Here is a 14,844-nt window from a genome sequence, read left to right as displayed (position 1 = left end):
TAGAACGGAATATTTTCTACAAATATTACAAATATTCACGTTCTTTTTTATTTTAAACATATATTACAAACACACATTATTTTTCGCAGTCTTACAAAACCGTCAAAATTCACAGAAGACACTAAACAAAACCGGGACAAAATACCATAGTTGTACGGGAGTTACAAAGAAAAACGTGGTGCCTTTTGATCACAATATACAGTCCAATAGTCTACAAACTTGCATTTTCTAGTAATGCATCAGAAAATGTCGGCTGTAGCTCGATTGATCCCCAGCCCTGGTCAGTAAGCGCCGCGGGGCCAGTGGCACTCAGCACTTATTGATCAATTATAAAAAAGAACTGATTACACAGTTGGCTCATATTCCACCTGGATTCTTGGGCCTGATTTCTGAATTGATCAGTGGTTGTAAGTTGAAAACAAAAAAATCGCAGGGCCTATAGTTCTCCAAGGTTGATGACTGTTGGCCGATATCGTAACATCGCGACAAAAGAATCTTTGCCAACAAAACAAAAAAAATTTCCCCAAAGTTTCGTTAGTATCATTTTTTTCAAGACCCATCCATCATAGGCTATTTGAAGAACATGTAAAATATAACAAAATATTTTTTTTAATCTCGTAGAAGAACACCGCCTGGAAATATTACCTTCTCTTCCTTTACTGCGAAATGGCCGACTCGTCCAACAAGGGCAGGAGAGTCATTAATCCTGACCTCTCATTCGCTGTTGGGATCCCTGCCCGCTAACGGTCTTCGACAGCTGAGATTAACACCAATGCTGCGCTTTACGGTTTCATCGTCGCACCACGTTCATAGCGACGAGGCGGATACTGTATATCGTTTATGATTCAACCATCGATTTCCTCATTTTGTTATTGACTTCCCCCGTTTCCAACGCACCACGCAACACTTAGGAAGCCCCGGAGCTTTCTCGCATCTCCAGAGACTGCACTAAAATAACAGGAGCAGGCAGCCAGCAACTCTGTCACAGATAAAATAACCCACTATAAATTATGCATCCAAGGATGTTGATCTAGCTGTAGAACTGTATTTGAACCATATGTCTTAGTCATAGCTCGTAGGCTAATACAAATCTTACTGTTAGAACTTGAACGGAATTAAATTCCTTTTCCACAAAACAAAGACTCATCTGAGTTCACTCTCATACATATAGCCTCATTGTGTGTTCTTACAATGTGTGCTAGTAGGCCTACAATGTTTATAGGCTAATTAGGATAGGCTAAGTCTACAAAATGTCAAAGCGTTCCTGCAAACAAGCATTAGTAGTTATGTGAACAGTATTCCGTACACAATACTACACTTAAAAAATGAAATATTGAATTTACATAACCCAGCTATGTCAACAGCTTCCACATAAGAGAAGCTTCAAAATTGTTCAATAATTTAAACCAACTAAAGTTAAATTCAACACAGTTATGTGAAAATGCCCCATGAAAGGAAGACGAAGTTAAGTTATGTGGTTATGCAAGAGTAACATTTTTCTTTTTTGTTTTGGTTGTGGTAGGCTACATCTCAAATGAAATTTGTACAGGGCTTACATAAATCGACAGGGCTTTTTCAATCTGCCAAAATGGTAATGAAAGAATCCGTAGTCAGGATTGAATGAAGGATATGGCCAATTTCCCCCCGGTACTAGCTTGGTGCCCTGCTGTATAATGCAAGACCAGAAACTCCAGGCCCATAATTGGTACTGTCAAGAAATCAATCAAAGCAATTGATAGTGTACAAGCTTACCGGCACATTGCACGGCGACCATCTATAAAAGGTTCATTTCAGCTCCAATTAAGAATCGGGCGGTGGTGGGTCAATACGCAGATCGATACGCAAGTTTCATTTGAAAATTCCTCGCGCCGTTCGACGTAGGCGTCCGTATACGCACATACGAAAAGTGTGTCGAAGACCGCTCAACCGTCTGGTTATTATTATGCGCACTCAGTCACACACACTTAATCTGTTTTTACACTCACTAGCCAGCCACTGTGTCTAGTGTCGCGTATGAACCTCGATTTCCGGCAGAACAGTCCGAATTCTTCGTGACACGGATCCCACAAGGGCCTGGAAACGTTCCTTAGGGATTTGGGTCCACGCGGCCTTGATAGCCTCACACGGGCCCACATTAATGCGGTTAACCTCCCGTTCCACCTCATCCCAAAGGCACTCTACGTGATTGAGATCTGGGGACGATGCAGACCGTTGGAGTTAAACTGCAGTCGCTGTCGTGTTTGAGGAACCATCGTGAGATGGTGAGCGTTGTGACGTGGCGCATTATCCTGCGGACAAGGATCGATTTGGAAAATGGAAGACTGTAGCCATACAGGGAAAGTACATGGGCAGCAGCAATGCCTAGGTATGAGGTGACATTCAAATGATGCTTAATTGGTATTATGGGGCGTAACGTGTGCCAAGAAAACATTCCCCACACCATTACACCACCACCACCACCAGCCTGAACCAGTCATATGGCATAAGGCAGGATGCATGCATCGATTAATGCAGTTTACGCCACATTCTGACCCTACCATCTGCACGCCAGAGCAGAACCTGAGAATCACCAGAGCAGGCAATGTTTTTCCAATCGTCACCAACCAGTCGGCGATCATATGCCCACCGTAGCCTCATCTTCCCGTTCGTAGCTGACAGGAGGTGGGAACCCGACATGGCCTTCCGCTGCTGTAGCCTATCCGCTTCATGGTTTCCCGGCGGACGCTTAGATCAAGCATCCATTCCAATGTTTGGTTGAACAGACAACTAAAGCTCTTCACTGTGTGTGCAGGCTTTACATACAGGTCTGCAGTCACAAGATTCACTGTTAGGATAAGTAGGCCATTTGTATCACTGAGCAGGTGTACCCTACTAAGTGGCCACCAAGTGCATTTTAAGCAGGCAAGTAGTATTTTAAAAGATCCACCGGCCGTCACTTTGGCTATTCTAACAGAGAATGATCGAGGTCAGGAATTATGAGGTAGGAAAACGATCAAATGTGTTTAATGAGCTCTGGAGAGTTCCACATAAAAAGCTAATAAATCTCTGAAAAAAATCACACAGTTTATAGAAGAGCAAAATGCAACAGTCCAGTACAAAGAACGGCAAAACACAGGGAATAAGGAAACAGATGTTTTTTATTTTTTATTCACATATCGTTCTACTGCACTATGTTAGGACTTAACATAAGCGTCACCCACCGCTATTTTCCTATGTTGATCGTTAAACCTTTTGTACAGACTACAAAAAAATCAATACATACGCCGAAGAAAAAAGTGGTCAGACGATTGTGAATTAGCTTAGCGGGCTTGTCGATCTTTAGATCCACCCACTACGGCCACTTGAAAAATATACAAGGCATTTTCTACACAGTTCTGAAGGGGAGAACAAACTGAAACGACATTCGTAGAGCATGAACATTTCTGAAAAAACGGTTAAATACAGAGTATGGTTTAAAAAAAAAAGAAGGAATATACTGTAATTACTGCCAACTCAGGCACGACACAAACATAATGTCAGTACCATTGACAAAACTGTGTATTCTGCATTTTACATTTCATAGAAACTAAACGTCAAACATGGAGAAAACATCATCTGTTATATACACTGAGGTAAAAACACATTGGTCTGTAGAGGAGGTATTTTTTTCTCTCTTTTTGATTTTCACCCAGCTTATATTTCCATTTCGTTTTTTTATGTTTTAATTTATTTCTAAAGCAAAGTCACATGCAGTGCATCATCCTAGGTGAAGGTCAATTAAAATGGTCAAACTCAGGCACTAAAAATGCAATAAAGCTTGATTCTAACTGTACACAATGGTCTAACTACAGCAGCCAAATGAACCAGTCAAACTCCCCTCAGTCGCTTAAAAGCAAATTGCACCCTTTTCAGACCTGAACCGTCCTTTTCCCCAGAAAACGTAAAAATCACATTTGGCAGCACTGCATTTTTGAGGGTCCGTAAGTTTGGTCCTCGTGGGCCACCATCCCTCGGCGGTTATAGGCCTTCCTTCATAACATGGCTGCGTTCGAAATCGCATACTTAGCATACTAATCGTATGACAATCATTCTGAAATGTAATACTAGAAGTAGCTATGCTAGTGTGTGGCTTTGAACGCAGCCACGGAGTGGGGAAACGGGCTTAATTCAAACAGATAATTAAACTGAGCGATTAAGCCTCGTGTCGAAAGAAAGCCTAATGACCGAGTGGCCCTAAAATTTGCATAAATATAGAGGAGGGATGTTTGCAGTTCGGAGCGCCATCCACTCATGTTTGTAAAATTACTCAATTATGTAAATTGTGCTCTAGTTTGCCACATACCTAGGGAACGTTGGACCGTTTCTAAATGTCTGTCAGGAGTACCATGCAGATGATTGGTTGCATATTTTGACAACAGATGAGTAAACCCTCACAGAAACCCGCCACGGACCTTTTGTTCGGAACTGCCAACACTAACACTTTATTTGAATGCCCCTGCATAACAGGTCCTGCATAAGCACTACATAAGCATTCATAAGCACTGTCAATAACCTACATAAGGATCTTGCATCAGTTCACTTGGTCTGTCAAGGTAATGTCACTTTGCTGCATTAATGTTGACATAACACACTATGCCTATTTCTAGTTATTGACATAAGCGCTTGTGAATGCTTATGCAGCGCTTATGACGGCGTTGTATAGCTCGTATGTAGGAGGCCTTCAAACAAAGTGAAACCAAATTTACTTAGCTCAGCGCTGCGCTAAATCTCTCAACATTTCTGCATGAAAAGATGCATATTATAAGAAGCCCCGTTTATTTTAAAGACCAGATCTTCCAAGAATTCGAGTGATGCAAAGCAATCCGCACATCTGGCCCTACGTTTATTTTACACATCATTACGTTCACACGGTTTGGGTCGTGATAGGATAACGCCCTCCCCGTGAGGCATAGGAAACAGATGGGACAGTCCGTTTGAATTTGCCCGCTAGCACATAAGCCACACACACACACACACACACACACACACACACACACACACACACACACACACACACACACACACACACACACACACACACACACACACACACACACACACACACACACACACACACACACAGCGTTTGACATTGAACGGGCGCTGGTAGCAGCTGGTGATGCTCGATGAGGTCATTGTTGGAGACACCATTAAGACTGTCGGCGATTCCCGCCCTGCATAAACCGGAGGAGTCGCGACGCGGTCGCCGTTAGCCAAAGCTGGTGCAGAGGCTGTAGTCAACCCTGGATGTCACAGAAAATTACCTGCATGTGTAACGCTGTCGGCTTGGTTACCTTCGAGTTTGAAAATAAAGTCTGCTGGTGATTTTAAGACGGCAATGCAATAAAAAACAATAATAGTGTTATTAATAATAAAAACGATCATGGCCGAATGATGTCTATGACAGCACTGCAAAGTCATCCGATGTCAGGTCCCGGAGAATGAGCCCGACCTTGCCATCGCCGCCTCCTCATCACGACTGCTTCACTTTCTCCCTTCTTCGTTTCTTTTTCTTGAACATGTATTATAGCAGCAATATCCTGTCACCTCTCTTACAGTGGGCTAGCTTCTCACTTTGTACAGACATTTTTCACTGCTGACCAGTTTCTTTTTTCTTTTTTTCTTTTTAAAAGACACAAAACCTCCCGCCTGACATACAATACATATTTGTCTTCTATACACATATTTTAATGCACTACACTTTGGAGATTTACAATTCCAACATGTATCACAAAAACATTTTTTTCATGGCACACTATTTATTCAAGGGGCAATGACCTTGTTTCGCTAATAACTGGGGAAACTTTGTCCTTCAGACAAATATTCTACCAATCAGTATGCATGAGTGAGGGGGGAAGCGCTACCTCTGGGGACTTTCTAACCTGACGCATTTTGAATTTGGAGCCATTTCAAATAGCTCAGCCGTTACGATTGGCCAGCCGTTTAGGCGACGTACACTCAATCGCTTGCCAGAATGCATTTTGTCCCCTTCTTGTTCCCGTACAGGCAGTGAAACGAGAGCGGGACCCGTGGCAGCACGGCCGCCATTAACAATGCAGTCAGAGATTCGACACCAAAACCGAGTATTACACGGGACCACATTACCACACATTCACGCATCAGAACTCTTTGCACAAGTGCACTTATTGCTAACTGAAACGAAATCAAATGTTGCTGCCAAAAATGTATTTGTTTAGGAGTGCCATATGAGTATTTACGACATAGCCGTATGCCTACACTATTACCGTTGGCATAGCCGGGGCAACCAGTCTCCCCCATTACATTTGACCACATCATAGTCGTTTTAGGAGGGGGCCGCTTTCATAATTTACGCAATGCTAACCAGTTACATTTTTCAGTTCCAGTCACAGTAAAAAAAAAGAAACAAACAAAAAAACGGAATAAAATAAAAAGGTATTTTTAGTGCCCAGCCGTCCCACGGCTGAGTGAAGTTCTTCCCCACCACGGTGAGCTCACTGCTCTCCACACAATCCTGTGCTCCTGCCAGGTCTGCACTGAGTGGAAGAATGTTTTCCAATTTATGAAAATGTATTTTCAACCAGCGTATAAAATTAAATTAACTGCCAAAAATGATGACGGCACTTAATATAGGCTACTGCATTCTGGGATATTTGTTTATCGAATATAAATGTGACATCGGCAGCTCATTTATTCTAGCAGCTAGACAGACATCACAGCAGATAGAAGAGAGCGAGTCTAATGAATGAGTCGCTTGTTAATAAACAAATAAGCACCGAATATCCAAATTTCTATTTTCCGTGAACGAACCCTGTAAACAACCTTCAGCCGTCGTGAAAACAATAAATCACTGCTCAGACAAAGACAGTCTGAATACGAATTCGTCAGGCGTTTGTGTGGCAATGTGGTTCCATAACTTGTTAGAAATATAAACGTTTAAATCTGGTGCTACATTTCTTTTCTCTTTACATAGAACATGGTAGCTACTTAGATTAATAGAATTTCATCTTTTTACAAAAACAAAAAACAAAAAACACACACATACACACAAACCTGAAGCCTTCAATTGGTCCCTTAAGGCTTACACAAATTAAACATGAAATAGTCCATATGTAACAGCTGTTTTTTTTTTTCTTCTTAAATGTACATTCTAGTAGAAAAAGTTGCCACAAAACGTTGGAAAACATATGGCTTAGTAAATATCCATTCGCTATAACTCAATGAACATACCCCCCAATGTCTTAAATTAGACCTTTGTACAACGGATTAATATATGCACACAAAGAATAACGCAACAACAATAGAAATGCATGTTTTTAAGAGTAACTTCATAACGCTTTTGCTGTGTTTTTCCCCTCTCCCCCCGTAATGCCACACGCCTGGGGGCCGTTTTGCAGTCACAGATGCCTCTGCGTGTCCGAGGCTTTATTATTATTATTTTTTGGAGATGATTGCGTGCCGTTGTGAGGTTCGAGCCGTGGGGCGCGGATGTCCCCCGAATTCCCCGCGAGGGTGAGGATGAGCCAGAGAGGAAGAGCGAAGGGGCGTGGCGCCCCGTGAGTTGGCATGGAGACGGTCCCCGGCGCTCCTTCCTGTGCATAAGAGGACCACTTCCTGTCGGCGCCACCAGGAGGAAGCACCCCAACTCCCTCCCCCCAAAAATAAAAATGCAAGCACCGTTGGGGGATTTTCGCGCAGACATGGCGAGGTGGTTGGGGGGGGGGAGAGTGGCACTATCTGGCAACCTGGCTTGGAAGGCATGGTTGTAGTACAGAGCAGTGAAATATAGAAAATATATATTTATATTGCATATGTCACAGCATGTTTGCCTAGACGGAATGAGGTCGTGTCCAGTTTCGTTTTGCAAAGGAAATCGTAATGAATAAAGTTACACCGAGCTGGGAAGCGTGTGTGAACCGGGGGTGTGTGTGCGCGCGTGTGTGTGGTGCAATACATTCTCAAGAGACGCCAGTGAGGCGTCTCCTGAAGGGACTAAAAATGAATTAAAAAGCACATCGCGTACCTGACACAGCTGCGAAAATAAAACCGTCCGTCCTGTTCCCGCGGAAACGCTGTTCTTCAACGCAACAGGCCCCTCCCCGCCACGTGGAGTCAGGTGACTTCTCCCTCGACCGTGACCTCGGGCGCCCGGGGCGACGTGGAGACCGCGCCATGCGTCGCCTTTCTCCATTTTTTTTTGTCAGTTGGTTTTTTAAAAACTTTCGGTTAAGAACGGGAGGAGGCCTAGACCAGGGGGGAGAGAAAACAGACTCCCAAAACACCCCCCCCTCCCCCCCGAATTCACAGACAGGATCGGAGAGCGGGGGCTTGTGGGCGGGGCGGGGGGTAGCGTGGCATCGATGCTTGACGGACAGGGCGGGGCCTCCGGCCAACACCACGACAACGGGGCCTCGGTTGCCGCGTCGTGCCCGGTCACAAGTCCTGCGACGGTCCAGGGGTGTGGAAATAAAAAGCCAAACATTTACAAAAGGGAGAGAGGCCCACCGGTCCCACTTCAGTCTAGTGTAACAGAGGAGCGGCCTGGCGGGGCCGGGCTGGGCCGGGCTGGGCCGGGGGGCCGGGGGGGCGGGGGGGAGCGAGACAGGGGGGCGAGACGGGGTCTACATCTTGATGCCCTCCTGGTGGCTGAGCTGGGACAGCGTCTTCTTGATGCGCAGCGCGGTGAGTCGGGCGGCTCCGTTGGCGTACCAGCACTCCCGCATGATCTTAGCCATCACCCGCAGGGCCTGGAGGGGGGGCAGGGACAATACGTCAGGTTCTCGTGTTAAAACATTGTTACAAGACCTTTGTAAATGCATGGTGTGTGAGCGCATGTGTGTGAGCGCATGTGTGTGAGTGCATGTGTGTGAGTGCATGTGTGTGAGTGCATGGTGTGTGAGCGCATGTGTGTGAGTGCATGGTGTGTGAGCGCATGTGTGTGAGCGCATGTGTGTGAGCGCATGTGTGTGAGTGCATGGTGTGTGAGCGCATGTGTGTGAGTGCATGTGTGTGAGTGCATGTGTGTGAGTGCATGTGTGTGAGTGCATGTGTGTGAGTGCATGGTGTGTGAGTGCATGTGTGTGAGCGCATGTGTGTGAGTGCATGGTGTGTGAGTGCATGGTGTGTGAGCGCATGTGTGTGAGTGCATGGTGTGTGAGTGCATGTGTGTGAGTGCATGGTGTGTGAGCGCATGTGTGTGAGTGCATGGTGTGTGAGCGCATGTGTGTGAGCGCATGTGTGTGAGCGCATGTGTGTGAGTGCATGGTGTGTGAGTGCATGGTGTGTGAGTGCATGGTGTGTGAGTGCATGGTGTGTGAGCGCATGGTGTGTGAGTGCATGTGTGTGAGCGCATGTGTGTGAGCGCATGTGTGTGAGTGCATGTGTGAGCGCATGGTGTGTGAGCGCATGGTGTGTGAGCGCATGGTGTGTGAGCGCATGTGTGTGAGTGCATGTGTGTGAGTGCATGTGTGTGAGCGCATGTGTGTGAGTGCATGTGTGTGAGCGCATGGTGTGTGAGTGTGTGTGTGTGAGTGCATGGTGTGTGAGCGCATGGTGTGTGAGTGCATGGTGTGTGAGTGTGTGTGTGTGAGTGCATGTGTGTGAGTGCATGGTGTGTGAGTGCATGTGTGTGAGTGCATGTGTGTGAGTGCATGTGTGTGAATGGGTGAATGAGAAGCATCAGTTGTACAGCACTTTGAATAAAGGTGCTATATAAATGCCAACCATTTACCATTCACAGTAAAGCAACAAGGCACGAGAGGTAGTGGTATATCGTCAATATAGTCACAAGGAGTGTGTGTGTGTGTGTGTGTGTGTGTGTGTGTGAGGTGTACATTTTACAAACATTCATTAGGAGACGCACCAGAAAAAAAGTTTGGGAACCCAAGTGTGAAACATTCTTCATTTTCTGCGTAGCATTTACTCCCGTTTACTACAGCCTATCGTATTGCGCACGGTTTATAAGCAAAAACCAGGCAGCGTTTCTGTGCCTTCTCGGCGATATCACAGGTCTGTACTCACAGACAGCGACACGGACGTTCTCAGTTCCGGGAATCATTCCGGAGAACAACGTGCGCCGCACAAAAGCCATGCGACACGGAAGAGCCTCGCTCTCTCGGCCACGTGCCGGGTTTTCAGGAGGAACACAGACCCCCGTACATGTCTCACAGACCCCCGTACACGTCTCACAGACCCCCGTACACGTCTCACAGAACCCCGCACCCGTCTCACAGACCCCCGTACACGTCTCACAGACCCCCGCACACGTCTCACAGACCCCCGCACACGTCTCACAGACCCCCGTACACGTCCCACAGACCCCCGCACACGTCTCACAGACCCCCGCACACGTCTCACAGACCCCCGTACACGTCTCACAGACCCCCGCACACGTCTCAGACCCCCGTACACGTCTCACAGACCCCCGTACACGTCTCACAGGCCCCCGCACACGTCTCACAGACCCCCGTACACGTCTCACAGACCCCCGTACACGTCTCACAGACCCCCGCACACGTCTCACAGACCCCCGTACACGTCTCACAGACCCCCGTACACGTCCCACAGACCCCCGCACACGTCCCACAGACCCCCGTACATGTCTCACAGACCCCCGTACACGTCTCACAGACCCCCGCACACGTCTCAGACCCCCGTACACGTCTCACAGACCCCCGTACACGTCTCACAGGCCCCCGCACACGTCTCACAGACCCCCGTACACGTCTCACAGACCCCCGCACACGTCTCACAGACCCCCGTACACGTCTCACAGACCCCCGTACACGTCTCACAGACCCCCGCACACGTCTCACAGACCCCCGCTACACGTCTCACAGACCCCCGTACACGTCTCAGACCCCCGTACACGTCTCACAGACCCCCGTACCCGTCTCACAGACCCCCGTACACGTCTCAGACCCCCGTACACGTCTCACAGACCCCCGTACCCGTCTCACAGACCCCCGTACACGTCTCAGACCCCCGTACACGTCTCACAGACCCCCGTACCCGTCTCACAGACCCCCGTACACGTCTCAGACCCCCGTACACGTCTCACAGACCCCCGTACCCGTCTCACAGACCCCCGTACACGTCTCAGACCCCCGTACACGTCTCACAGACCCCCGTACCCGTCTCAGACCCCCGTACACGTCCCACAGACCCCCGTACACGTCTCACAGACCCCCCCTACACGTCTCACAGACCCCCGTACACGTCTCACAGACGCGCTCTTCCCCACACCGCCGGCAGTGCAGTCACTCCGTCACAGCCGCGGGGAGAGAGAGCCACTGACGGAATGAAAGGGTCTTAAAAGAACACACGGCAGGTGGCAGAGAGCAGCGTCTGGAGGGGGGGGGGGGGGTGGGGGGGGCGGGGGGGGGGGAGACTTCAATGGGTTTAAAAAAAAACCCAGAATAAGCGCAGAATAACAAGTGAAGTCCAGCGACAAGTCAGCAGGACAGGGTTCAAATTGAAAGTGGCCTTTGATGCCAGGTTTCTCTGCACTTTCTTTGTCAAATTAAAAAAAAAAAAAAAAAAAAAAAAGTAGCAAAAAATGTCAAGAAAAAAAAAAAAAAAATACATCAAAGCTAAAAAGAAACGAATGGAAATGGCACTGGCATTACTTTACCCCGGTAAAGCTCGAACCAAATGTGAGAAAAGTGTCTGATAATATTATATAAATAAATACAAATAAATACATAATTAAATTGTATGTAATGAATTACACATGAAGTGTGTATAAGCCATTAAGTCATGTTACTACTATGCTACAGTGTTATGGAGTCTGCACCCAATTAAATAATGCAACGAAACAAAATGAAGGTTTGAACTTGGCTTGTGTTCTCCATCTTTTCCTGTAAAAGTGTTCTCCCACAATTCCAGGGAAGTATGAAGAATTTTAGAAGATGTATGCAATAAGTATTTCAAAGAAATGTGCTCAAGTGGGAGACAAGGGATCTCTGTGGTAACCACAAGAAGGAGGGTGCTTTCAGGGTGACTGCAGTGTGGGTGTCTCTGTCTGTCTGTCCAGATGCCACGTCTATGACCGTCTTCGTCTCAGACAGTGACTACTAACAGAGGCGTGTTCTGCTACTACTAACAGAGCACACGCACTCACACACACGTACGCGCGCACTCACACACTCACACTCACACGTACGCACAGACACACACGCACTACACACACACACACACTCACACACTCACACACACACGTACGCACCAGAGGGTTGTTATCGCACAGACTCACACACCACTTCACAGACGCCAGTGCTTACAGTCTGTGGACACAACGTTGAACAACGTTGACGCGCGCATCAGGGAGAGCGTTCGAGGGCCGAGCGTTCGGGCCGAGTTCACACAAAATGGCGGAAGCGGGGACCGCCAGCGTGCTCCGGGCGGAGCTCGAGCGTGCCCGAACACCCCCCCCCCCCCCGCGTCCGCTCGAGGGTCAGAGGTCGCGGCGCGGCGCGTCTTCTCCTCAAACAGGCCGGCGGCCCTTCCTCCAGCTCGCGGCGGGATATTCGATTAGGGGATTTTATTACGCCAGATTGGATCTAATCTCATTGCGGCCATTTCCCCAACGATAAAAGGACACCGGCTAAGTAAATGCGTGAGGCTGTCTGCTACTGGCTGGGGCTAGCCCTCCATTGGACAAACAGCGCAGACAAAAACAAAAAAAAGATATTGTTGCCTCTCCAAAAAAACAGGTGCAGGCAAAACAAATAGATTTGTAAGCCGCGAACATAACTTGCGGAACATCATCACAGGGGCATTATTCAGTGGGGCTTGTGCAGTTGGAAACCAGTGAAATATACAGAGCAGGGTTTCATTACCCATAAGGCCACAGGCCGTCTGAATTCCAAATCTGACAGGCATATCGGAGTGAGGTGATTAAGAAGAGCTCCTAAGACGGGGAACCTGGGCTGAGTCTGGCAGCCGTGCTGACGGTGGTAAACAAGTTTGAGGTATTCGAGAGCTTGAGTCTCTCGTCACTGTTAAATTGTGAATGGACTTCATTTATAAACCCGCTTTTATCTAAAGCGCTTTTAACTCCCTACTAACTCACTCTCCTGTCACTCGCTCACCCCCCACCCCTCTCTCCCTCTCTCCCACCCCCCACCCCTCTCTCCCTCTCCCACCCTCCATCCCTCCCTCTCACCCTCCATCCCTCCCTCTCACCCACAACCCTCTCCCACCCTCCATCCCTCCCTCTCTCCCACACCTTCTCTCACTCTCTCCCTGTCTCACTCCCTCTCCCTCCCCTCCCTCCCTCCCTCCCTCCTCTCTCTCTCTCTCTCTCTCTCTCCCTCTCTCTCGTCTCTCTCTCTCCCTCCCTCTCTCTCTCTCCTCCCTCCCTCCTCTCTCTCCTCCCCTCCCCTCTCTCCTCTCTCCCTCTCTCCTCCCTCTCTCCCTCCCTCCCTCCCTCTCCCTCCTCCCTCCCTCTCTCCCTCCTCCCTCCCTCTCTCTCCTCTCCTCCCTCCCTCCTCCCTCCCTCCCTCCTCCCTCTCCCTCCCTCCCTCCTCTCTCCTCCCTCCCTCCTCTCTCTCTCTCTCTCTCTCTCTCTCTGCCTCCCTCCGCCTCTCTCCCTCTCTCCCTCCCTCCGCAGACGTACCTCACAGCTCTGCCACCTGTTGGGTATGTTGGGCCGCAGCTTCTGCTCACAGACCACCCTCCTCATCTCCTCCACCGAGGGGTCTGACTGCACCAGGTCGTAGTAGGGCAGCTGGTAGTCCTCGTGGATGCCTGGTCAAAAAGAGAGGCGGCGTAGCGTCAGAAATGTTGTTAAAAAAAAAAAAAAACGCTTGTGGAAAGTATCATTTTATCTGTTTGCTCATCTCAGGCAGGTCTTCGCAGTGTATCCGTGATGTACAGTAACTGTTTCTCCACAAACGAACATGAAATTAATACTTTCGGCGGTTATGTTTTCACCCTCACTGAGCAAGCAGCCCTCATTAACAGACGCTCAATATAGCTGTGCTTTCATGACATTACATTAATGCCGTTTGGCAGACGCTCTTATCCAGAGCGACATACAGTTGATTAGACTAAAAAGGAGACAATCCTCCCCTGGAGCAATGCAGGGTTAAGGGCCTTGCTCAAGGGCCCAACGGCTGTGCGGATCTCATTGTGGCTACACCAGGATTAGAACCACCGACCTCTGCGGGTCCCAGTCATTTACCTTAACCACTGCGCCACAGGCCGCCCACCGTCAGTGCCTGATCACTAGTCTACAGCGATCAGAACGCGACACGTCACAACGTGAGGGAGACACGCCAGGACCCGGGGCTCACCACTGAGGCGAGCCGATCGTAGAGCCACACCGGCCGGGCGTCCGGACTGCCGGGAGGAACCGCAGGGAGACGCAGTGCATTGTGGGCGAGCACGCGTTATCAGAATCAGCGGCGAGCCCAATAAACTAAAGTGCAGCCCGGTGACAACCCCGCAGTGGTCCCAGAAGACCGTCGCAGCGCAGAACCCATGAATTATTCAGCATCTGTACTTAAGAACCTCTCGCAGCAAACAAAATTAGAAACCTTTGCAGCTTCCGAAAAAAAAAGAAAAGAAATTCACATTAATTTAACCAAGGTTGGCCGACTAGGGTGCTGGGCACCCACAGACCAGCTCTGTGCACTCTCGAGAGCACTGTCGGTTTCCCGGGACTGCTTTTCACCCCCAAAGGTCAGTGCTTCTAGACCTGCAATGCTTTCAATTACCAGCACTGACTTTTACACCAGCAGTGGAATGTTCAGCTGAGAAGATATATTTGCAATCTGTTCTCATTTTTACAATGTTTTTTATTTTATTTTTTATTTTATTACTTTTCTAAATTAAATTCAAAGT

At 48.2% G+C, this 14,844-nt stretch overlaps 1 protein-coding gene across 1 annotated transcript in view; it reads right to left on the bottom strand.

Annotated features, from left to right (window-relative positions):
• Window positions 1-8,611: 8,611 nt before the first annotated feature.
• LOC133126144 (TGF-beta receptor type-1-like) overlaps window positions 8,612-14,844 on the bottom strand; it is a 54,347-nt gene continuing 48,114 nt past the window's right edge. The window contains 2 exon segments of the mRNA XM_061238010.1: window positions 8,612-8,744; window positions 13,616-13,746. Coding sequence (XP_061093994.1) covers window positions 8,619-8,744; window positions 13,616-13,746 — 257 coding nt within the window. The 3' untranslated portion in view covers window positions 8,612-8,618.

The sequence above is a fragment of the Conger conger genome, chromosome 4, assembly GCF_963514075.1.
Source record: "Conger conger chromosome 4, fConCon1.1, whole genome shotgun sequence".
NCBI lineage: Eukaryota > Metazoa > Chordata > Actinopteri > Anguilliformes > Congridae > Conger > Conger conger.
Note: the sequence above shows the minus strand (reverse complement) of the source record. Positions and strands in the feature narration are given on the sequence as shown.